This window comes from Penicillium subrubescens (assembly GCF_028828155.1).
Source record: "Penicillium subrubescens strain IBT 31985 chromosome Unknown utg000010l_segment0_segment0, whole genome shotgun sequence".
In the NCBI taxonomy this organism is placed as follows: Eukaryota; Fungi; Ascomycota; class Eurotiomycetes; order Eurotiales; family Aspergillaceae; genus Penicillium; species Penicillium subrubescens.
The window spans coordinates 2,358,886-2,382,561 of record NW_026643160.1 but is presented as its reverse complement, the minus strand read 5'-3'; the positions used below and the strand labels follow the sequence as shown (position 1 = coordinate 2,382,561).

Below are 23,676 nucleotides of genomic sequence, written 5' to 3'. Positions count from 1 at the left end.
TGCAGAACGTGGCCGAAACATATATAGCGCTACCACTACTCCCAGAAGAGCTTCTTCAGGTCATCGTACTCCGACCAAAACAGACAGAGAACGACCCCCAACTCCGGCGAGGAATTTCGTGTGCGGCGCAACGTTGTGAAGAAGTGGCTAGACTTTCACATCCAGAACCATCCAGGATCTCCTGAGGTTCAAATTCGACCGGACGCACTGGAGAGACTACCAGACGATAAGACGGTTATTGATGACCTCTTTCTAGACCTCTTTTTAGTTCTGTCTCTACTAGCTTTAAAGACAAGGAGGGACTAAACTGAATTCAAGCATGGAAAGTGACCGATATAGAAGAAAAATAAACAGGCTAATTCATTATTCACAATCATCGTTATTCAAATTGAGATACATAAGGTAAGCAGAAGGTAGTGCTTGTCCAAAAATTTAACATATCATCAACATCAAGGCATTTCAACATTTACAGACGAGCCCGGCCCTGGCTGCCAGAGTAAACCACATCAAAGCGGTCCAGGTTCATGACCTTATCCCAAGCAGACACAAAGTCGCGCACGAACTTAGTCTGGCCATCATAAGAGCCGTACAACTCAGCCAGAGCACGCAGCTCAGCGTGGTGACCGAAAATGAGATCGACGCGGGTAGCCTCCCACTTCTTGGCACCAGTCTTGCGGTCGACACCCTCGAAGAGCTCGTTGTTGTCGTCGGTGGGCTGCCAGACAGTGTTCATGTCGAGCAGGTTGACGAAGAAGTCGTTTGTCAGCTGGCCGGGGCGCTGGGTGAAGACACCCAGGTTGGAGCGGTCGAAGTTGCCGTTCAGGACACGCAGACCACCGACCAGGACGGTCATCTCGGGAGCGGTCAGGGTGAGGAGCTGAGCGCGGTCAACGAGCATGTGCTCGCTGCGGACGCGGAGAGAGGACTTGCCGTAGTTGCGGAAACCGTCGGCGACGGGCTCGAGGAAGCTGAAGGAGTCGACGTCGGTCTGCTCCTCGGTGGCGTCCATGCGGCCGGGGGTGAAGGGGACAGGGATACCGGCGGCCTTCTCCAGGGCGGCGCAACCGGCCAGGACGATGAGATCGGCCAGGGAAACGCGCTTGTTGCCGGTCTGGGAGCTGTTGTACTTGCGCTGGATATCCTCGAGGACGGTCAGGACCTCGCGCAGCTGGGCGGGGTTGTTGACCTTCCAGTTGTTCATGGGAGCCAGGCGGATGCGGGCACCGTTGGCACCACCACGCTTGTCACCGCCGCGGAAAGTGGAGGCAGAGGCCCAGGCGGTAGAGATGAACTTGGTGGGCTCAACGCCCGAGTTCAGGATGTGACGCTTCAGCTCAGCAGCATCCTCGGTGTCGATCAGAGGGTGATTGACAGCGGGAATGGGGTCCTCCCAGAGGAGAGTCTCCTTGGGGACCTCAGGGCCGAGCCAGCGGGCACGGGGACCCATGTCACGGTGGAGAAGCTTGAACCAGGCGCGAGCGAAGGCGTCGGCAAACTCGTCAGGGTTGGCCAGGAAGCGGCGAGAGATCTTCTCGTAGGCAGGGTCGTAGCGCAGAGACAGATCGGTGGTCAGCATCCTAGGCTTCTGCGTCTTGTTGGCGTCAAAGGCATCGGGGATGGGCTCGTCGTTGGTCTTGGCAACCCACTGGTTGGCACCAGCGGGGGACTTTGTGAGCTCCCAGTCGTACTTGAAGAGATACTCCAAGAACTGGTTGCTCCACTTGGTGGGAGTGCGGGTCCAGGTCACCTCCAGGCCGGAGGTGATAGCGTGAGGACCCTTACCAGTGCCGTGGGCGTTGGTCCAGCCAAGGCCCTGCTGCTCAATACCGGCCGCCTCGGGCTCCTTGCCGACATTGTCAGCGGCGGCAGCACCGTGAGTCTTACCGAAGGTGTGGCCACCGGCAATCAAAGCGACGGTCTCCTCGTCGTTCATGGCCATGCGGCCAAAGGTGACGCGGATATCACGGGCCGCAGCAACGGGGTCGGGGTTGCCATCGGGACCCTCGGGATTAACGTAGATGAGACCCATGATGACAGCAGCGAGGGGGTCCTCGAGATCACGAGTGCTGATGTCGCTCTGCTTAGCAGCATCTTGCTCGGTCTCGGCCTTGTAACGGATGTTATTGGTGAACCACTCGACTTCACTACCCCAGTAGACGGACTCATCGGCCTCCCAGACATCGGCACGGCCACCGGCGAAGCCGAAGGTCTTGAAGCCCATGGACTCCAGGGCAACGTTACCAGTCAAGAGCAGCAGATCAGCCCAAGAGATCTTGTCACCGTACTTCTGCTTGATGGGCCACAACAGGCGGCGAGCCTTGTCGAGGGAGACGTTATCAGGCCAGCTGTTAAGGGGAGCAAATCGCTGCTGGCCCTGGCCACCACCACCACGACCATCGAAGACACGGTAGGTACCAGCACTGTGCCACGCCATACGAATGAAGAGACCACCATAGTGGCCAAAGTCAGCGGGCCACCACTCCTGAGAGTCAGTCATCAGCTCTTGCAGGTCCTTCTTGACGGCATAGTAGTCGAGGCTCTTGAAAGCAGTAGCATAATCAAAGTCCTTGTGCAATGGGTTGGTTGCTTCGGTGTGCTGGCGCAGAATGTTAAGCTTCAGATTCTCGGGCCACCAGTCGCGGTTGCGAGTGCCGTGGCCAGCCACGTTGGCAGACTTGTGTACTGGGCATTCACCCATATTGATGTATATTTTATGTGGAGGGAGGGTGAGGAGGAGGTTGACAGAAAGGGATGGTTTATTTTTGGATAAAGAAATTGAGAAAAGAGGAAAGGTCGTCCGGCAGCCGAGGGAAGTCCCCGCACTTTATAAAGTGAGCCGATCCCAAAGTTCCGTCGTAGTACCAGTGAACCATTGGTTACCACCTCAACCACGGAGCGAATGGCGGGAAACACATTACCGTGAGAGAAGTCTCAATCTGGGCAAATCCTCGGGAAAAGGCCCCTCTTTGTCAGCTCTTTAGTTCTGGGCCACTGCTGATTCCTAAGCTCGCGACCGCGATTGGGCCAGACCGCCGCTGCCGGAATGTGGAGAGCGGGGAGAGACTCACTTAGTAACTTAGTCACTCTGGACGCCTGCGGGGAACCGCGCTTGCGAATCAAATGCCCGGAGATCCCCGTGTTTTTCCTCTTTACATACTGCCGTTGCAGTTTCCAAGTCTTTTGAATTGACTATTATCAACTCTGCCAATACTAAGACTCTCTATTAGCCCTGTGAAGATCCTTGCATATTCCGAGCCCTTCTCACTGGGTAGTGACCCCTCACGGGGGACCTCGGAAGTTGCTATGGCCCCCTGTTCCGGGCTCAAACACCCTCGCACGAGCAAATGGAATCTCCTGGAATCTTTCTGGGACATCTTTTCTGGAAACAGACGATGCTCGAGCCAGGTGGCGGTCGTCCGTGTCATGGTTTTAAGGTGCTAGCTATTCGCAATACTCGTTCCTTATTTCAACATCCTGCTGGTCGCATCTGAGCATCGGACAGATGGAGAGATATAGATCGATACAGCTATATCGAGTAGCTATGCTCACTCTCTTCCCATGCATCCATCATACGATCTTCTAGAATATTACTGCTTGCGTCTTACCCCAGCATCATTGACGCTGCGATCGAGAGAGACTCAGATGGCACGATTGGACAATGACGTCAGCATATACGTAGGTACTGTGGTAAATCTTATTATCTTTGATAGAATCCCCAGAGTTCAAATGCGGCTCATAAAAAGAGTACTTCGAGAAAGATGCGTGGAAGATAGACTGTTACACAATATCCACGAATACTGCAAGTAAAAAAGTACACATCTGAGCTTGGTATGTACAGTACTAAGTGTCCATGGAGCTTGCCGCATACACTGGACCGTTTAGGCAGTCCGTTCCGAGCACAAAACCAGCGAAACGGGACCCGATCACGTTGAGAGTGGGGACGGCCTCAACCAATTTCTGCTTCCGTTCTGGTTCCGATCGAGTAATCAGATTACTTCGAGATCATCATTGCGACGGGACCCGCGGGCCTGGACATCGATGCCGAATCTCATAGTTAATCAACGGCTATGAATAATAATATTTATAGTATTAATCATTGGACCTGGCCAGCCCTAAGATATCAACTATGTGATTCCTAATCCATCAAAGCTGGATGAACCCTAAATCCTTGCCTGCGGAAGCTATCATTCATTCCGAGTACAGTACTTGATCATATTGCTCGCCTTGTACCTACGTAACGCAATGAATGGTCACTCATTTTCATCCATTTCCTGTCCTTCATCCTCCTTTCCACGTTTATCATACGTTGAGACAAACAAAGCAGACACTAATCCGGCAGTAGCAAAGGCTAATGCGAGCTGGAAAGCTCCATGCAGAGCATCTAGATAACACGGATCTCCCTCCTGGCAGCTAGACCCGTTGTTCAGCATGTTCTGGTTCATCCGATGGTAGAACATTGTACTGGCAGCTGAAAGCCCCACGGTCGCTCCAGTCGACCGAAAAGCATACAAGGCAGACGTGGCAGTAGCATGTCTCTCATGCGGTACGGAATGCAGCAGGGCCAATATCAGCATCGTCAGAGCTCCGCCCATGCCAAAGCCTTTGCATAACAGATACACCTCTGGAAGAATCCACGGCGTGTTAACCGAGATCAAGGCATAGCCCATCGATGCTAGCACTAGCAGAAGAGTCACGGTATACCGGAAAACACCGTATCTGCCTGTCACTCGGATGACCAGTCCAACCAGGAAAGACCCGAGTCCAGCACCAATCGAGTCAGGTAGAAGACGCAGTCCGATTTGGCTCGTGGAATGGCCCAGCATCTTCATGTACAGCGGCACATAAAATGTGAGCGCATAGAAGGCCATCGACATGAACCAAGCAGTCAGACAGGCGGCCACAACCGTCCGTTGACGGAAGAGCGACAGTGGAATGATTGGCTCTCTGGCCCATCGCCACTCAATCAACACAAAGCCAGCGAGGAGAAGTAACCCCAGCGGAACAGTAATCGCGAACAGGCCAGTGACAAGCTCAGGCCCGTCATGGTTCAGGCCAACGAGGAGCAGTATCAAAGACGCGACCAATGTCGCAGCACCAGCAAAGTCAACACGACTCAATAACTCCCGCCAACCCTGTGTATCGTCGGTATAACCCGGTACAAACATCGCAACTCCAATCCCAGCAAGCAATGAAACAGGCGCAATCCCAAGAAACGCCCATCTCCACCCAACCGCATCATTAACAGCACCCCCAATCACAGCCCCAAGCCCCATCCCTGCCGTATAAACCACAGCCCCAGTTCCCTGCCATATCCCACGTCTCTTGAGGGGAATATTATCCGATGCGATAAACGTAGCAATCGAGATAGATCCCCCACCGCCGATACCAGTAACAACGCGCGCAGTGATGAGAACCATTTTCGACCCGGCGAGTCCACAAACAAGATTACCGATGGTAAACATGCAACAAGCGCAGCAAAAACTAGCCCGCCGACCGAAGATATCGCTTAATTTCCCGCTGAGTGGTTGTGTTGCTGTCAGGCCGATTAGGTATCCGGAGCCGAGCCATGATATGATGCTGAGGGAGTCGAATTCGTTGGCGATTGTGGCGGAGAGAGTTGATGTGATGGTGCTGTCGGCGGCTGCGAGGAAGGTTGCGATCCAGGTTGAGATTATGCCGGCTATGATGGTTGGTCTGAGTGGTGTGTCGTCGTCGTGGAGGGGTTGATATCCTGCTGTCGACGCCATGGTTCTTTCATGTCTGGGGCGCGTGTGGAGGGTTTGTGTGTGGCGGCGTCATTTTGGGGTCTTGATGCAGGACTCCGGCAGGGGGGCTGAAGAGGTTCTTTGGGAGTGATCTGCATAAGGGATAAGGGACAACTCATGCGTCGAACGCGAATCCTGAAGTGCCCAATCGGAGTCCTTCGGTTTATTCTACTACCCGATTGCACTTTTTTGCCCTGTGTTTACACCGTGCCATTGGCCGACACCATTGATATTGCTTGTTTCTATGGTGCATATAGTGCATTGGGGTATTCCATATGCAGCGCCATTGCAGGAAAATCAATTATTGATCGCCTTCGGAGCCACCGGCTGCCCTCTGATTGGTTTCATAGACTTGAGGCACAGGCACTTTCTGATCAGGCGTTTCGAAGGCCAATTTCACTTGTGTTGACATTCGAAGAGCATGCGTGAGGTTCACCCTCCTTGTTTGTGACTGTATTTGAATTTCATTTTTAATCTTCCTCTAGAGCACTTTTTAAAGGCCGTTGCAAATTATACATGGATGGTTCGCCGGAATCTGTTTGATGATGATATAATCGAAGTGAACTTCATCAATAAACTATCTGTTTTGCCTCCTATCCTCGGCAGAAAATATTTAGATCGGGTTTACTCAGCACAATTATTGACACACGCAATAACGGTCTTTTCTGGTCCTAACCGAGGTTTGAATGAGTCGTAGTATCATTAAAAAATTCCCCTGTGCATGATGTCAGAATACTGAGCCTCAGTTGATGAGCTTGTTCTGTGGGCCGAAATTGATGACAGTCCGCTAGCCTAATCGGGTAATGTAGTTGTGGGACCTACATCGTGATTGGTTCGACAATAAGGCAACACAAGCAATGCCGATATTGTTTCTTCACATCTTAACTTTAAATTGGTTCTTCACGATAGATGACAAGGCGCTAGCTCAATGAGGCATAATTGTGAGATTGATTCGGAGTTTGAGATTAGTGGCTCCATTATTTTCGGAGTTACGGCCTCCATTAAGTCCAACACCCATGATTGTGCGATCTCAAAGAAAGATATAAGAATGGTGCTCGATGTCCATTGATCTCTTTCATAACAAGATTCTCTTTATATCAATTCACTGAAGCAATCTATCCGATTTCAATCTTATCAGCTGCAATGTCTGTCCCGCAACTCCTTCGCTCCGAGGTCGTTCTGGAGAAGTACGGCAAATCGCTTGCGGGCAAAACAGGTAACCTTCGATTAACTTACTCCCGTGGTTGATCTGAACTAATTCATCGGTTACCAACAGTCTTGATCACTGGTGTCTCCGAGCAGTCCATTGCAGGTGAACTTGCCATCCAGCTAGCCGCCGCCGATCCGAAGCTCTTGATCCTGAGTGCACGTAACGAGCCAAATGCAACCCCAATCATCAAACAGATCAAGGAGTCCAAGCCCAATGTCGAGACACGCTTTCTCAACATGGATCTCGGCGACTTGAGCAAAATTCGCCAAGCAGTCAAAGAGGGTCTCGCAGATGTGCCCAGGATTGATCATGCGGTCTTTGTAGCCGGTGTGATGGCCTGTCCTTTCTCCAAAACCAAGGATGGCTTTGAGATGCAGTTCGGCGTGAATTATCTTGCGAACTTCCTCCTGGTGAAGCTCCTCCTGCCAAAAGTCCAGGCAGCTGGCCCGGAGTCATCGATTATCATTACGTCGAGCGCTGTGATGAGACAAGGCAAGGTTCATTTCGACGACCTTGGTTTCAGCGTGAGTCCTGAGCAATGTTTCCCATTTAGAAAGAAAATCTAAAATCTGAGCCTCTTCATAGGACGGAAAGATCTATGAGCCATGGGCCGCGTACGGTCAGTCCAATGCCGCGCGCACCATGTTCGCAAAAAGGCTTGGTGAAAAGTTGAAGAGCCAAGGTATCCGTGTCTTCAGCATTGATCCTGGCTGTACGTTTATCACTTCAATATCACGTACTTTACTAGAAGACTAACTTCCCTAGCTGTCAACTCCGGCTTGCAAAGACACTGCCCTCCAGGTTTCATGGAAATGGTCAAGGAATGGGAAAAACCTGGCTGTAAGTCATTAGATCTTGCGCGATACGAGGATCCTTACTCATTTTTGAACAGCCCTTGTGGATGCCGATGGAAACAAATTTGACATGCAACCTTGGGCAACTCAGTCAGAAGGAGCAGCGACTATCATCACAGGAATGATTGATTCTACAATCTCAGGTCAGTACTAACCAGATCTTATTCGAAGCATCTTGCTGACGCATTTGGCTTTTAGTCGTTGACTATAACGGATCGTTCTTGAGCCAAAACGCCGTGGCAAACGATCATATGCACTCGCATGTCCGAGACGAACGGAATATTACGCGTCTTTGGGAGATAAGTGAGGAGATGATCCAGGAGAAGTATACATGGTAGAATCTTTTGCCATAGATAGTATTTTTCTTACTCTCTTATCATTCAATTTCATGTATGAAGTGATCGTTTGGCTCGAAAAATTTCAAGGGCTTCTCCCCTCGCCTCCTCCTCCAATAATTTGTAGATATAAGGAGCTCTGGAGAGTCCTTCAGCATCCAGCTCCATTTCCTCACCACTTCTTCTGATAGTTCGTAAGCAAATGGGTCCCACGATTCGCCCCAAACTATCAACCCAACTTTTCCAGTAGAGCTACTCAGGCCATAAAGATCTCCACAAAGTTCCTCATCGTCGTATTCTGCCATTCTCACGATCAAACTATTTCGAAAGGATTGAACAGGGAGGAGGTCAATCCATGGATGATGAATGATTTGCTTTTGTGTCGAGCTTGGCTGTAAGCTGGGCGGTAGATTAAATGTGATCGGACCGGCAATATTGAATGATGACGCGATATCTTCACTTAAAATATCCATCGTAAGGTCCATGGTGGCGGCATTTTGGAACATGGCTCGCATGATGTTGAATTGTGTCACGGAGTGAATAAGACCAGGTGAAGGCGATAATTTGCCAGCGGCTTGGACAAGTTCCCTCTTTAATTGATTAAAATATCGCACCGGCGAAAGTTGAGAGGTGCCACATGTGAACGGGCTCGTTTGGTCTTGACTTATTGGTGAGTTTTTTGGTGTTGGACTTGATTCTGGCGTCTCTTTGGCGCGAACATCTTCTCTCACAGAAGGAACATTGGCCTCATTGGTATAGATAATCCAACGCTGTTGTCGCTCCTCTTTTTGTTTTTCTGCCTGCTTTCTCTTACCTACACGTGTGTGAGCCAGCTGTCAGGGTGGGAGGAGAGTCTGTGCCACTTACGGCTGGCACGTTGGTTGAGGCGGTTCTGTAGCCTTCGTCTAGAAACAGGATCTAATTTCTCTGTAGATTCACTTGTTTCAGGCTGTTTAGAGGGCTGTTCTTGAGTCATGTTACGCGATACTAGATAGATCCTAGTTCATTGCAGGATGAAGGAAGGTTCTGGGGGAGGCGGCAGTGCAGAAATGGCGCATCGGAAATAAGCTCCTAAAGCCGCGAGCCTTGTATTGATCTGAACCAAACTTAAGACGGGGTACTCGTCAAAGTACTGATCGCAGTGTTCTACAAAAATAAGATAAACCAAAAGTACGGCAGCGATTGCTGACCCAGGTAATAGCTCCGCGAGAATGCCTGTACAATAGAATATGAGCTTCAATGGCGATCTTTAGAGTGTGTTGAATTCCTCTACGGAACCCAAGCCGAAAATCCCGGTAGTTCGAATGTATCTAAACGTATGTTCAAAAGGTGTTCCAAATAGAGCTTACTTGAATGTGCGTGAGGGAATTTACAAAACCATTGCGACTGATATAAAAAGGCATCTCTTCTTAAATCTACCTTCATACAAGTAAATCATCCACTCATATTCCTACGATGGCTTCAAGATGCCGTGCATCGTTCTGGGGCAACACTAATCCAGAAAATCCACAATGGTCGAGGGACACTGATTTCTATATTGGATTGGTTGTGACGAAAGAGAATCGAATTTGTGTAAATACATAAGAACGAGATACTTAAATAATAAGTCCTTTCTAGAAACACTCTCCTAGATTCCTTTTCTTCAAAAGAAACGGCTTTGGTTAAGCGAAGTTCCGCGATTCCGATTCGACCCTCGGTCGGCGATATCATCACAACCTAATCACTTTCAACCTACGCATATCATTCTATCCCTTTTTCATCCCTCTCTCAATTCTTCCCCCTGCTGTAATGGCCCAGCAATAAATCTGTTTCTGGAATAACTCCCTCCTTTATGAAATGGCGCCTCAACATTTCGCTCGGTTGACCCTGTTCACCCGTGCCGGCTGTGGCCTATGCGACACCGCCAAGCACACTGTGATGCAACTCCAGAAACGACGGCCCTTCGAATACGTTGAGAAGGACATTATGGACGCCAAAAACAAGATTTGGAAGGATGTATACGAGTTTGATGTCCCTGTTTTACACGCCCAGGCTGTCAAGAATGGGCTACCTAGGGAGGCCGAGCTTTCCGACGCGCGGAAGCTATTTCATCGATGGACCGAGCAGGAGGTCGAGAAGTTGGTTGACGATGCAGAAAAGTGAACCTAACGGTCGCTCTATCCAGATTACCGAGAGTTCCCATTCAACGCTTGTTCCCTAGGGTCTCAAATGCCTTGATCTCCCCAGCATAATCTGTATCACGACTATCAACCCACTTGTATTTAACTAGAGTTTGTCAGCGTTCCGACCGCGACATAACATTGTGTTGACCACAAAATATATATTTCAACACCGTTGGCTTTCGTCGCAACTCTGTTATGCTACAATGTGTCGCAGCCTGGTTCCAGATTTACCTAGTCAAGCTCTGAAAGATGTAGCCCTGCGAGACTTGAGGAAATTATACAACGGATGCATATGTATTGCAGCTATTGAGTTCGTGCACAGTATTGATCTGGCTCGTAGAGATGGAGTACGCGTAAGGAGACTTGACGGGTCAGTGCATCATGCTACCTATATATATCGCCTTCTCAGAGGAGTGAAAAGAGATCAAGGACTCCTAGCTCACCTGTGCTACCGAGGCCAGGGGTAGATAGACACGATAGGTCTCTAGTGTGTGAATGTAGATATGCGTGTGTATGCGAATCGGTTGACAGTGGCAGCAATCGAGACAGAAACGGAGGGTTTAACTTGATCCGGCGGCGGCCTATAGTGGAATATACGGCGGTAACCATTTTTATTTATGTTTTAGAGGAGCGAGATCAGAGAGGAAATGTATATGAAGAGCAGGATCTATAAGGGTATGTATGTATGAACGTCTAAGAAAGGAATGACTATGCCTGATTTGCGAATAGCTAACTAACTAATGGGGGACGGACCTAAACCACTCGGGAATTGATGGCAGAATTAGAGCGGTGAAGCTAGTTCCACGGTACGGACCAAAACTCCCAAGGCTTGCTCCACCATGGGTGAGTAGGGTCAACTGAACGAGATATTGACCAAATATGTAATAATAGGAGTTATTTCGAGAGTAATATGATTCTAGAAGCTATTAGAGAAGAAAAAAAATAATCTAAAAAGTAATAAAGTAGTTTACGTTGGTGGGGTAGGCGGAGACGTGGTGATATCATCACACCATGTTACAAAAACTTCACTACACACCTACGGGGGTTCGAACCCCGGATCTTCGCTTAACCAAAGCCGTTTCTTTGAAAGAAAGGGTAGTTAGGAGAGCGACGCCTTACCACTGGGCCATAGGTGCAAGTTATTGCATCAAAAATCCTTGTAGACAATATCAATATTTTGATATCAACCAACGTAATTGATGGAAGTGCAGAGAGTGTGGTTAATAACACCGACCGGTCGCAGACTGACACTACATTAGTAATGCCGTTCGCTAAAGACATACTGTAGCACATGAATTAAAGATCCACTTTTTGGCTAATATGTGGTAAATAAATCGTAGTGGTAGCGTGGTGGTGACCATCCTCAAATCCTGGCTGTTTGATTTTTGTCCTTGATTAGTCTCGTCATCTTTTCTTGCCTAACAGAATTTCTAGCTGCCTGAGGCTCGTTGATTCATGGTTCGCAAATATATTGGCCATCAAGGAATCACTCACTAGCCGAACTAACAATGTTTAAGGTATATATGTAGTAGCGCCCAGTTTAAGGCGTAAGCATTTGAGCTAAGTAGGCAAGAACCTAGTTCGGACAATATATCATTGCCGCTATCTTGGCTATCTTGACTGTCTTATGTTGCATTTGACGCAGGGAAGTACCGTTCTCATAGATTCACAACCAAGCCTAACTGTCTAGCATTCAATCTTGATCGGCTTCAATGATAGTCAAGCGGGAGGGTGTAAATCTTGCCCGGATATCATTCTGGGCAAAGAGTTCATTCAAATCCTCCAGAGACAGCCCTAGAGTATGGTTAGCCATGCCCCTTTGTCTCTGTAATATGTAATGCTCGCCATTTGTTTCTGAACGAAGAATCAGGTGAAAATTACCACGACAAAACAGAATGATCCATAGACAAAGTAAGTTCCGAAGTCTTTTTACCCCAAGTGTTGCGAACATGCTGGGCGTGGCCGTTGCGGCAACAAATTGGATAACCACTGCTTAGCTGTAGCCTCCCCATTTGCAGAGTTCGCATGCGCGCAGCGGGTATTCCTAATGAGCTTTGTGAGCTTTTGTGAGAACTTCCTTTCGATGATCAGGGAAGAGAATTTACTGAGCACCACGTCCATACAACAGGACTCCAGCCAGATTGATAGATGGCGGCAAATATATAGATGGCCACTAAAGCGACGTACCCAGCAGGATCTAGATTGCTTACTTCCACAGGTGGATCGAATAGAATATAAAACCCCACGAGATACAATGCTAGACCCTGTTTTGGTATTAGACAGGAACAGAATGCATCCGAAGTCTCGATAATGGCTTACCTGAACAATTCCAGTACACAAAGGTCCCTTCCTCCGGTCCAAAGAGTCGGTCAAAAAGAAAACGCAGGCAATAAACCTCACAATACCATAGATGCCGGTAGCGAACTGACTGACCGAAGAGCCAGAAAGTCCCGCAGTTTTGAAGATAGTAGGGCTGTAGTCGGTCATAGCCTTGGTGCCAGTCAAGTTGCTCCACATCATCAGCTTGATGCACAAGAAAGTACGAGGAAAATAAGACTTCACGGTGAAGGCTTCTTTGATTAGTGTAAGCCACGAAGTGCTAGATACTAGAGATCGTTCCTCTTTGAGTCCGACGAGAATACCTTGCATCTCATTTCGCACATATGGGTGGTCAAAGGGTAGCTCTCTCAGCTTAGAGAGCACTATGAGTGCTTTGTCTGGCGTTTTAATGGCGAGAAACCGGGGTGACTCGTTGGCCAAAATCATACCTACTAACAGGATCACTGCTGGGAGGGTTTGAAGAGACAGAGGGATGATGTACTGGGGGTTTCAGGCTGTGCTTTATTAACGCGGGTCTGGGTGTGGGTGCGAGGGCTGGATTGAGTTTGAGTATGAGTGCTTTGGATTTTCCAGACTCGACGATGGCAAGTGCAGATGCAAGGCATATCTATGAAGCTCTCGACGCAGCCGAGTTTTTACTACGAGTTTTCCCAAGGGAATTCTAGGAGCGCCAACTAAGATCTCTGCCAATGGTGTTTTACCAGCAACCCTCCCTTCAATCCTTATTCAAAATACCTCCCTCCCTCTAAAACGAATATACTAACCCCTAAGTTCTAACTACCCCCAGCTACGAAATCCCCTCCTCAGTCTCCTTCTTCAAAGCCCACTCCTCCAGCGTAATATCCCAGTCCCGCTCCAGCCACACAACAACCCTAATCCAGCGCTTCATCACACTCCTCCAAAACATCGCAATCGACGAACAACATCTCGCATCGCAATATGCGTGGCTCTTACACCAACTCTGGTTTCAACGTCCGCATGGCGCCACAGAGAATGTCGTGCCGGACAGGTCCAGGTTCGGTGTCGGAGTGGAAGCGCGCGATGCGCCTGGGGCGGGTGGTGGGTTGAATGTGGATGGTGGTTTTGGGGGAGGGACTGGGACTGGGTCTTTGTTTGAGGATGTTGGATCTGGGATGTTGTCGGTTTTTCCATATGATCTTTCGGTGTTTTTTAGGTAGGTTGGGATGATATATAAGAGGAGAGATTAGTATGAGGCTGTTGTTGTTTTAGGCCGTCTTTTTACTAATCGATCTCGAGACTACATATAGACAGACCTCCAGGTCTGGTTATTGGTCCCATGCAGGTAGTGCGGGGTGCCTCTCCACGGTCTCTCGCCAAGATATAGTAAGACACAGGCAGAAAGATTCAGTAACATGATAACCCCAAAACTCCAGATCCAAAAGATACTAGAAAGAAAAATTCCAACACTAAAGATATTATCATTAACCTAGCTAATCAACTCAGTGGCTCCATGTATTGCTATATCTTCAGCGGGCTAGATCAAAAGTCAAATAGCGACACAAGCCAGCAGTATGTGCAGTGCAATAAAGACAGAATAACAAGCGATGAAGATAGACAGAAATAACCATGGAGGCAAAAACAACAACAACGACAACAACAACAAAAGATCGATAGTTAAAAAACGATAACCATAATTTTAAAAGGAGCCCAACACCGTCGTTGAAAGACCACAAATGACGTCGCAATACATATGCGCCTGCAGCGGGCCTCTTCCGCTCCACTCAAGCACGTGGTTGCCCTATACCGCAATCATTGGCTCTGCCGACATCGGGATGAGATGGCAGCAGCGCAACATGACAACAGCACGACACCGCTAAGCGCGACTAGATACACCAGTACTCTCCGCCAGGTGGAGAGCGATGATGTAGACAGTTGGCGTCATCGCGGGCAGCTAGTCTCGGCGCGAGGCGAGAGACTAGAGGACCGCTGGGCCAGGGGTGGCCCAGCGGCAAAAAGCCGTGCGTCAAGTTGCCCGGGCCTTATGCAGGTCGTGACAAGAGTCGAAAGCGAAGGTTTGTGGGGCGTGGCGAGCGAAAGAGGCCTACTGCGGGTGGGCGTATGTGCCGCTGGGCCAGGTGGGATGAAGATGCAAATGCGAAATGCAGAATGCGAGGAGGAGAATATGTGAGAGAGATAAGTCGTCAAATCAGGGGGGATGCCTGCAAATGCTGTGGAGAGGGAGCGAGGAGAGGAGGGGCGAGAGGGGTGGAGCGAGAGAGGAGCAAGGGACAAGTCAGGCCACTTCGGGGAGATGGAGGGGTCATGTCAGGCCTCATGCCTCATGCCTCCTGCGCCCAGCGCTTCTCACGGAGGGGCATCTCCTCGCCGGCCTGCTTTCTGCTGCCATCGACCTCACGCTTCCACGCCCAGTATTCGCCCAGTCGCTGCTCGGCATAGTCGGCATAATCAAAGTCAATCTGCGAGATTTGGGCCTGGATCAGAGCCCAGACACCCCTGTGAACGAGAACAGCGTTAGCACGCGTAGCTTTCATCGGTTCCCGTAGGTGGGAAATTCCAAGGGTCTTAAAGTTGTCCACTTACCAGTAGAGTCCAGGGATACCGCGGAACCGGTCCACGTCCTGGTAGAGGCGGTCGACGATCTCGGCCTGCGAAGAAGCGTCGAGTCCGCGGTGCTCGCAGTAGCTCTTGGTATACTCGGTGAGGAATTGACGGCGAACCGACTGAGTGGGGATCATATTGTAGTCACAGTCGTAGCCGATCCACTCGGCCAAGTGGTTGGCAATGTCGAAGGCCGCCGGGGCGGGAACGGCGTACTCGTAATCGATGAAGTTGACCGGGGCAATGCCATCCTCGGTCTGCACACCCGCGTCATCGGGCAGGACGATCACATTGGCGCATAGAAGATCGCAGTGAGAGAAGACAAGCTATACAGGTAGAAAAAAAAGTTAGTGGTGCTGTGCAACGGAGGGAAAACGGGAAACCCAGGGTTGGGTCTGCGGGAGGGAGGGGGGGGTTTGGCGTACGCCGTCTTCACCAATGCCTACACCGTCGTCCAGCTGGCCCACCACCCATTCGAGTTCCTTCTGCAAAGTCAACCGACGGGTCCGCTGCTCGGGAGTGGCCACGGGCAGAGCGAGAACCCATCGCTGGAGGACCTCCCACATGGAGGAGCCTGCCCGGCGCGGTTGAATTGGTGTAATGTCGGCATCGTGCTTGTCAACTCCATTTGTAGATGATGAGGCAGCGCTCGTGTTGGGAAGCACAGCGTGCCATTGTGCGAGCTTACGCGCAACACCGCGGAAGATAGGAGGGGTGACCAAGTCTTCGTGGCCACAGGGCTTGCCGCGAATGAAGCGGTAAAGGAGGCCGTTGTTGAAGCGGGCAAGGAGAGGAGGGGCCAGGCCACGGCTAGCAAGAAGGGCATGGGAAGTGGTTTCTCCTAGAGAGAGGGATTTACTTTAGCGAATGTCGCACTGGGCAATGGAGAGCCAGAGGGCCATGGAGTTTGTCGCATGGGGCCAGAGTCGGGGGCAAAGGGGGAGGGCCTTGGGAGGCAGTCCTGGGAGTCTCATACTTTCACGGTCTATAAGGATCTCTGTGCCATTTCCATACGCGCGCATCAGTACGGCATCATTGTCTATCTCCTCATCCGTCAGGCCAGCCTTGCGGTTGATAATTTTCAGGAGCTGCAAGGTCGAGGTCAGTGATTGTATGACGGAGAGGGGGTTCGGTACGGACGCACAGTGTTGGTAATGCCATCGGTGAATCGCACAAACTCGATCTTGTTGCCGGGGCCCTCCCAGTGGGGGAAGAGGGTCAAGATCAAGCGCAATGCGGAGGCCTGGGAGTCGGCCGGGGTATAGGTGAGGGGGATGTAGCGCAGGGCGGGAGCACCGTTGGTGGTGTCGGAGGAACCCATGGTGGGCAGCAGAGAGGAGAGGAGATTGAGGGGACAGTCGGAGGAGTGTTCGCAAGTGGTGGTCGAAGTGGAAGTCGTAACAGTCGGTGGTAGGAATGTGCCAACAGGAGGTGGACTGGGACAGGGGGGAGGGTCACTTGGGGTGGGGAGGACGCCTTTAAGAGCGAGAAAAAAAGTCAGGGTCTGGTGGGGACTTTTACAGCGTTAGGCTCAGATTATGAGACAACAAGTCGTAGCCTCAACAATTATAATTCTCTGTAGCCTGGTGAAAAGACAGAAAGATGGAAACGGGAGATCTGCAGAGTAGATGGAGGGGAAGGCAGAGACTAAATATGGCAGGATCTAAGTACCCAGTACATACTCCGTAGTTCAAAGGATCAAGATGGGATGAGGTTTGTGAATTCTGATTTGTTCTATGGGGAAAGAGGTCGCATGGGAAGGGTCCAAAAGGGGACACGGGGTGGATTTGGGGGCAAAAAGCTAGTTTCGATAGGTGCACGAAATGTTACGAGGCAAACGGTGGTTCAGTCAAACGGAAGAATAATGAGACAAAGCGATCGACTGGTCTCGTGCTTTCGTACCTTGATTGGAAGAAGAGCGGGCCTAAGGTTACAAGGTTACAGCCTGATTCGATGGAAGCCATCTGGAAAAGGCTAAGGCTCTTGCCCCTGTCACCTGTCCACACATTCCATCCGGTTTAGGGAGTATCAGGTACCTTAAGGGCATTGTCATAGATGTAACATGAAAACGGGGAATATCTAGGGTGGAAATAAAAGATATTATTTAGTACAATTTACATGCCAGTACTGTAGTACCGTAGTAGGACTCTGTATCGCTCTCAAGAATGGACTCGATCTGGAACAAGCCCGTTGAGTTCTTGACCGCTCCAATTTCCTTGTAGACCGCCATCGAATTCAGGCGGCAACCAAGGCTAAGGCGACTAAGCCAACTTGGCTTTGCTGGACTCTCCAAGCGGACACTTCCACATGCAATTTCCACCAGCTTAAGACACCATATCACCTGAGCCCCACAAGCCCTAGTCATTGCCAGCCCTACTTTCCCCATTCAGCTAGTTCAAAGTCAAATTTTCACGGACCCCGGCTCCTCAATATTCCGGCCGACCCAATCCGCACTAGCGCGTTTGCCAATTTTTGTCTTTAAATACAGCTTCCGCCCGCCGCCCTTTGCTTGTTTTTTTCTTTTCTTCTCTATCATCAGTAGAGGTTTACTATATCTACAATATATGTAAACAATCCCGTGGCTCCATCACAGATGGCTTGCTGAGGGTTATCCTTGTGGCTTTTGCTCTATGGGTTTCCTTCCGTTCCCGGCTCCGGAGAATAGTTCGTCTCTCTTTTTCCCTTCCACATATGGCTAGGCAAGGGTTCCCTCACGGGAGCCTCATGCGCTTCAGCTGTGGAGGGGGCGGTACATTCCTTTTTTCATCATTTCCTTTGGGTTTGGTGGTGTGGTCGTTGGTGTGTGGGTGTTGGTTCGTGTTAAACCGATGGGGATCAAGATCCTCTCGGCACTTGCACGCGTAGCTTTGTAAACATTTTAAGCCGCAAATCTCGATCACGCAAATTTGCTTTGCGAGGGTCGAGACGCGCTCTTGGCATTGGACTATTGATGTCTGCATAGTCACCTGGTTCATCACGTATGCTTGATTCCGGAGCACCATTGTGTTGCCTAATAATGCTCGCGAATCATGGCTCGCTGTTTGCTTCAACGGTGTCGCTCAGAGCCTCTGCATCGTTAAGTCTTCACGGCAGTCGACGACAAAGAAGCTTGGACCTTTTAAGCTTTATGTGGCTAGAACTTGGGCTACGAACCAAGCAGCCTTGGCTGTAATTCTCTCCATGGCTACCTAGGTAGCTAAGCTAGTCTGAGCAATCCACTGCAGGTGTAGGCCCTGGATTCTTCATGAATCAGAGCTCGAACTGACAAATGGATTGTCTATATCAACTCTCATGGTAGGACGTGGCCAAACACAGGATTCCAACCTTGAATATCTACGTACGGAGTAGAATCGGCTCGTTTGTGTTGAAATATGTATCTCGCGCACAGGCTCCATCTACGAGTGAAAACACCTCGAATCGGGGATATATATTCCCAGCCATTCTGAGTAACAAAATAGAGCAGATTGAGATCATGGATACGTATCGAAAATTAAAACTTGAGCCCTGGGATAATCCAAAAGAGCTAGGCTAATTCCACACTCGTAGAAATTCCAGTTTGAGGCATAGCTCAACCAATCATTCCGCGAGAATTCTCAAGATCCATGAAGAGGTCGTCGATAGGTATCGTGTCAAAGAAAGAACAGAGGGAACCTCCATTTCGACCGGGCACTCTCCATCACCAATCCTCACATCCAAAACCACTCAGATCTTCACTGCTACAAATCGAGGTAAAAGCCGCCGTCAGTTTTCCAATACTGTCAGGCTTAACCATTGACTTCACCCGACCACTCTTAACAAGCATCTCGATAATCAGTGACCCCATGGCCCCGAAAGCAGCGAAGAAGTCGAGCATCTCAGGATTCTCAACATGTTCCTCAATATGCATGTAGATAACTGCGAGAATGACATCCTGTAACTTTGTTTCATGACGGGCGGCAACCTTTTTCCATGACGTCTCGAGCGACTTTGGGGACCACGGGGGAATTGGCGTTTGCGGCACCCATTCCAAAGACTTGAGTTCTGCGAGAGATTTAATTGGAGGAATTGCGAACCTCTCGGCTGCGAGGAAGACGTTCATGTTGTTTAGGACGATTTCCCGTGCTGGACCGGTGTGCTTGGACTTGGTCTCTTGCTTGACTGCGTCAGAGCCATCAGAGGGGGCGGTGGTAGATCGGAAGTGTAGGTCTTGTCCGACATCATCGTAGTCTCCCCGGTAGAGGTAAGCTAGGACTCGCGCCAGGTTCTCTGGGGTATCTCCCTGGATGTTGATGACCGGTTGCTCAGTAGATTCCTGGAGAAGTCAGCGACTGAGATGGAGGGATCTTCCCCCCGAGCGCTCCTTGAGTTTACCTTGGAACCACTTTGGATTATGTTGTTGAAGAAGGCTGACTGGGTGCAAAAAATGGACCGATGAGCTTTGAATTCAACACCTCGACACTTGATTATCAGGTCGGAGAAGTGTCCGTGTAGGAACAGTTCGCGTGCTCAGTCCTTTGTTTCTGGTAGTGTCGACATGACGATGTCTTGATGAAATAGGCTTCGATAGAGAACCGAGGAAGGAGATGTTGAGTGAACAGGAGTGATGTAAATCTTGATGGCTGGAGATACTTACCGGCATCAAAGGGAAATATGTGAAGATGAGGTAGTGGCAGGAAGAGGAAGAGAAGCAATGAACCCCCAAAGCCATCCTTTTGTGGCGAGGAAGTACATGATATCGAGGCAATCAGGGGGAACTTCCATGCTTGGCAGGGCAATCGCGATACCTACGAACTTGGATTACAGTCACATCTGTGTGTCGCGAAGACATGTTCATTCATATTATTCAATAGGCCTTCGACTCGACCCTAGTCATCAATGCATCACCATCATGAAACGGCATCAGTAGGAAATCACAACCAAACCTCAGCTTTGGAATCCACCTCCTCTACTCAAGGTATATGCCGACCTAGTCTAGCTCCCCTCACGCCCGGCCTGCATTACCAATCTGAATGCGCTCCCCAGACCACTTGTCGTCGCTGCGCAAAACCGGCCAGCTAGTGCCATCAGCCTTGACCAATGCCAGCTCCAGCTTAGTGCCCAGTACGCGGAACGACGATTTCTCCGGGTGAATGGGTGCGAATAGATTGTATGTGTCTTGGAAGCGCTTATTGTCAGAGGTTGGAAGGTCGAAGGTGATGGACTTTTCGGCGAGGTCAACGCGTGCGCGTTCCTTGTCGATCTTCTTCAGGTAGAGGGAGACGTTCACGGAGGAGGCAGTCTGGTAGAAATCGTTTCTAAAAGAAGTCGATGTTAGCGTAGTCATCGCAATTGCGGTCAACAAAATCTTACCGAACAGACTCGACCTTCTCCTCGCCAGCCGGCTTTGCCTTGCCCACAAACATATGCCTGACCTTCTCCGTGCAGCCAGGGATCTTCAAGAATTGATCAAATTCCAGCACCCGCCGCTTACAGCAGGACCATCCCTTGCTACCTTCATGGAAAACGGGCGCTCCGGGGTGGTGGACACATTTCACATCACGAGAGGCCGAGGGAGTATATGTAGCACCGCAACCCTTCCGGCGACATGTCGCATTCTCAGGGATCACTGCATCAGGATCATCCGAGTCAGTCTCCTCGACGACTAGCTGTTCGGGAGCGTTGGCAGGGCGCTCTGGTAGCTTCGTCTCCACAGGCACTGGTGCGGGCGCGGGCGCAGTCGCGGGAGCAGGCGCAGCTGGTTCCTCGGTAGCCTGTACAGGTTCTGGGGCAGGTGTATCGTCAACGGTGGAGTGTTTTCCCGTGGTGCAGGGTGGAATGGCGAGGAATTCTTCAAAGGTCAGGACGCGGGGTTTGCAGCATTTCCAGCCTAAGCAAAGTTAGCTTTAGTCTCAGCCTTAAATGAACGGGGTAGCACCAAGGTCCTTACCCTTTTGACCCTCGTGGAACACTGGTGGACCTGGATGATACACGCAGGCTTCCTCGGGATCCGCAAAAGTCTTCCCACATCCCTTGTGAACGCATTTACTAGCCATGGTGTGTAACTGGTCAGAGAGAGTGACGCGAGAGCGTTGTGGAGGGTCTGTGAGGAAGATCGGGGTCGTGGTTCCCGCGAAAAGAGACGGTAGGACCTGTAGGAAGTATAGTGGAATGGACTTAAGGTGTCAAGATCAGTGCGAATGCCGAATAAAAGCAGGACCCGCGCGATTCAGCCGGGGTGAAGCTCGAAGGTTCCATCAATTGCTTCCATGACTTCGGAGAACGGAGAAGGTGGGGCGATGACCCAATCAGACAACAGTTGAGATCCCCGCCAATTTTGAATTGGGAGAAGTCACCATTAACGCCGTTGAAAATCGAGGTTGAGATATTGATTTGATTCAAGTCCTAGATTGTCATGTATCTGGCTTAGAATTTGGAGAAATCCGAGGCTGCAAAGATTGCACCCACTTTCTGGATTTAATTAAGCAACGAAGGGTCCTGTCTGGACTAGGACCGACAGGAACCCTAACTAGATGTGGTTGAATCACTACTCGAGTGCTTTCTGTCCACCCATAGCGCTAACTGGGTAACACCGTAATGGCATTGTGTCTTTGATGTGGAGTTGCCATACGAAGAAAGATATATTGAAAGACGTCTAGAAAGACGTATCAAAGGCACACATGAAATTATGTAGGAAGACTCATTGCATATGTAATATTTTCTAACAAGAATACCCAGATGACTACCTAACTCCTTGACATCCTCAACTCGAGTGGGCCAGTGGATATCTTCCGAGAACTTTCCTAAAGTAATACGTAGGGCGAAATGTCCATGGAGATCATGCGCTTTATAGAGAGCACTTGCCACACCTCTTCCTTCAAAATGCACTTGACGAATTCTCCCCTCTTCCTTTGTAACGATATCGAGTTGCATGGCCATGAATAGTGATATTGGCCATGGCTTGAACTCATTCGCACGATCATACTAATACACATTCCACGCGTGGACTCTCTGCAGAGAACCAAACAGCAGGGTTCCTTGCAGTTAGGGAGTCACGCTGTAGTAAGGTTGACGGTGAGGGGGAATCTCTATTGCTACTCACGCTAGTAAGTCTTGCGTGCTCGTGATGACAACGGCATTAATGAACTTGGATAAGAATGCTACCGTGAACGATACTTCCCCGTTGAAACACGTAATCGTGGCTGCAGGGTCTTGTAGGTTAGCCAGTAATTCAGAGCGTCTATATGCTGCTAGGCAGCGTTTTAGTGGCCGACACAAACGTAAATGCTTCTTCAATCTTCGCATCCAATTAATCCAATAAAAAAGGCCAGGCAATGCGGTTTTCTCTACATCAAGTCTGTAGGGCAGGAAGTCTATGAGAATAAAGAAGATGTTAGGCTAAACCCTACTGTTCTTGATTGTGAGTAGAGAATTAAAAGAGACAGGGAAAGGAAGAAAGAGATGAAAGGAGGAGAGGAAGGGAGGGAAGGGAAAATAGAGTAGGAGACACAGAAAACTAATGAATACAACGAGTATCGGACACAGAAAAAAAGGGAAAAAAAAGGAGGAAAAGAGCGAAAGGAGAGAGTAGCGAAGGAGGGAAGAGGAAAGGAGGAAAGGGAAGAGAAGAGGGACGAAAAGGGGAGGTAAAAGGGCTGCAACCCCTAATCTAGGTCCGGTTGGTGTCATCAGGCCGGGTGCTATCTTTCGTTAGTCCATGGGAGTCGCCAGGGAGAGAAATACCGTAAAGAACCGTGAACAGGGACGAAAGGCAAGATATACAGGCAGGCTATCACGGGCAAAGGCTAGTACAAGAAGCTGTGCACGTGAAGTCAAGGAGCGAATGGCATTTCTCAAGAATTATCACTTACATTCGGCTCTCGAGCGAGCGCTCGGTGTAGGCCCCTTGGGCCGGAGCATCTCCTGACTCGGAGGCGTCAGGGCCCTTGGGGGCGACGGTGCCAGTGGCAGCGACAGAGGCGATAAACGTGGAGGACGCAGAGTGGTTGCTCGTAAGGGTCAAGGGGGGATTCCGAGGCTATCCATGGTCAGAGGACCAGACAGTTTCAGTGATGGGTATATTAAAAGAACGAAATCAGCTGGCGTCATGCCCTGTAACCATGTGAGTACAGCTTCGGAAGCACTAGTGGTCATGGAAAGGATGACTAGTATCAAGCTAGAATAAACTTACAGCGGCCTGCATTTGCTGGAGGATAGTTGCCATTCAGGTAGAGGGGCAATTGGCCGTGAAGTGGCCACGCTGGTGACAAACATCGCACTTGCGTGCGCGGTTCGTGATGTTCTGTTACATCCCAACTCATTAGTCTAGGTACGGTACATCATAGCCATCGTGCGTCGGCAACAAGCAGACCTGGAAGTTGCTCAGCAGGATGGGAGGTAAATTCTCAGTACAATACCTTATTAATGCCCTTGGGGCCAGACTTCTTTCAGCCATTTCCAGCGGGAGCTCCTTGA

General features: G+C 49.9%; 11 protein-coding genes across 11 annotated transcripts; 3 read left to right on the top strand and 8 right to left on the bottom strand.

Annotated features, from left to right (window-relative positions):
- Positions 1-466: 466 nt before the first annotated feature.
- cat2 (bifunctional catalase-peroxidase Cat2) lies at positions 467-2,698 on the bottom strand (the record flags this gene model as incomplete). Its single annotated transcript, XM_057157957.1, has 1 exon — positions 467-2,698. The coding sequence occupies one exon, from the start codon at positions 2,696-2,698 to the stop codon at positions 467-469; it is 2,232 nt and encodes a 743-aa protein (XP_057003807.1).
- Positions 2,699-4,250: 1,552 nt separating this feature from the next.
- Positions 4,251-5,747, bottom strand: N7473_012017 (Major facilitator superfamily domain general substrate transporter; the record flags this gene model as incomplete). Its single annotated transcript, XM_057157956.1, has 1 exon — positions 4,251-5,747. The coding sequence occupies one exon, from the start codon at positions 5,745-5,747 to the stop codon at positions 4,251-4,253; it is 1,497 nt and encodes a 498-aa protein (XP_057003806.1).
- Positions 5,748-6,908: 1,161 nt separating this feature from the next.
- On the top strand, positions 6,909-8,167 carry N7473_012016 (Short-chain dehydrogenase/reductase SDR; the record flags this gene model as incomplete). The annotated part of the gene is made up of 6 exons (XM_057157955.1): positions 6,909-6,981; positions 7,042-7,499; positions 7,561-7,687; positions 7,741-7,815; positions 7,868-7,972; positions 8,028-8,167. 6 exons carry the CDS (start codon positions 6,909-6,911, stop codon positions 8,165-8,167), a joined length of 978 nt encoding a protein of 325 aa, XP_057003805.1.
- A 38-nt stretch (positions 8,168-8,205) lies between these two features.
- Positions 8,206-9,140, bottom strand: N7473_012015 (bZIP transcription factor; the record flags this gene model as incomplete). The annotated part of the gene is made up of 2 exons (XM_057157954.1): positions 8,206-8,978; positions 9,032-9,140. 2 exons carry the CDS (start codon positions 9,138-9,140, stop codon positions 8,206-8,208), a joined length of 882 nt encoding a protein of 293 aa, XP_057003804.1.
- An 860-nt stretch (positions 9,141-10,000) lies between these two features.
- On the top strand, positions 10,001-10,306 carry N7473_012014 (glutaredoxin family protein; the record flags this gene model as incomplete). The annotated part of the gene is made up of 1 exon (XM_057157953.1): positions 10,001-10,306. The coding sequence occupies one exon, from the start codon at positions 10,001-10,003 to the stop codon at positions 10,304-10,306; it is 306 nt and encodes a 101-aa protein (XP_057003803.1).
- A 1,713-nt stretch (positions 10,307-12,019) lies between these two features.
- On the bottom strand, positions 12,020-12,843 carry N7473_012013 (uncharacterized protein; the record flags this gene model as incomplete). The annotated part of the gene is made up of 4 exons (XM_057157952.1): positions 12,020-12,120; positions 12,276-12,370; positions 12,514-12,590; positions 12,646-12,843. 4 exons carry the CDS (start codon positions 12,841-12,843, stop codon positions 12,020-12,022), a joined length of 471 nt encoding a protein of 156 aa, XP_057003802.1.
- A 1,534-nt stretch (positions 12,844-14,377) lies between these two features.
- On the top strand, positions 14,378-14,815 carry N7473_012012 (uncharacterized protein; the record flags this gene model as incomplete). The annotated part of the gene is made up of 1 exon (XM_057157951.1): positions 14,378-14,815. One exon carries the CDS (start codon positions 14,378-14,380, stop codon positions 14,813-14,815), a length of 438 nt encoding a protein of 145 aa, XP_057003801.1.
- Positions 14,816-14,966: 151 nt separating this feature from the next.
- Positions 14,967-16,567, bottom strand: N7473_012011 (putative ethanolamine kinase; the record flags this gene model as incomplete). Its single annotated transcript, XM_057157950.1, has 5 exons — positions 14,967-15,141; positions 15,229-15,572; positions 15,672-16,087; positions 16,223-16,334; positions 16,391-16,567. The coding sequence occupies 5 exons, from the start codon at positions 16,565-16,567 to the stop codon at positions 14,967-14,969; spliced, it is 1,224 nt and encodes a 407-aa protein (XP_057003800.1).
- Positions 16,568-18,922: 2,355 nt separating this feature from the next.
- Positions 18,923-19,864, bottom strand: N7473_012010 (BTB/POZ domain-containing protein; the record flags this gene model as incomplete). Its single annotated transcript, XM_057157949.1, has 3 exons — positions 18,923-19,537; positions 19,597-19,683; positions 19,859-19,864. The coding sequence occupies 3 exons, from the start codon at positions 19,862-19,864 to the stop codon at positions 18,923-18,925; spliced, it is 708 nt and encodes a 235-aa protein (XP_057003799.1).
- Positions 19,865-20,206: 342 nt separating this feature from the next.
- N7473_012009 (cysteine and histidine-rich domain-containing protein) lies at positions 20,207-21,257 on the bottom strand (the record flags this gene model as incomplete). Its single annotated transcript, XM_057157948.1, has 3 exons — positions 20,207-20,519; positions 20,575-21,091; positions 21,152-21,257. The coding sequence occupies 3 exons, from the start codon at positions 21,255-21,257 to the stop codon at positions 20,207-20,209; spliced, it is 936 nt and encodes a 311-aa protein (XP_057003798.1).
- A 1,811-nt stretch (positions 21,258-23,068) lies between these two features.
- Positions 23,069-23,425, bottom strand: N7473_012008 (uncharacterized protein; the record flags this gene model as incomplete). The annotated part of the gene is made up of 2 exons (XM_057157947.1): positions 23,069-23,239; positions 23,393-23,425. 2 exons carry the CDS (start codon positions 23,423-23,425, stop codon positions 23,069-23,071), a joined length of 204 nt encoding a protein of 67 aa, XP_057003797.1.
- Positions 23,426-23,676: the final 251 nt, after the last annotated feature.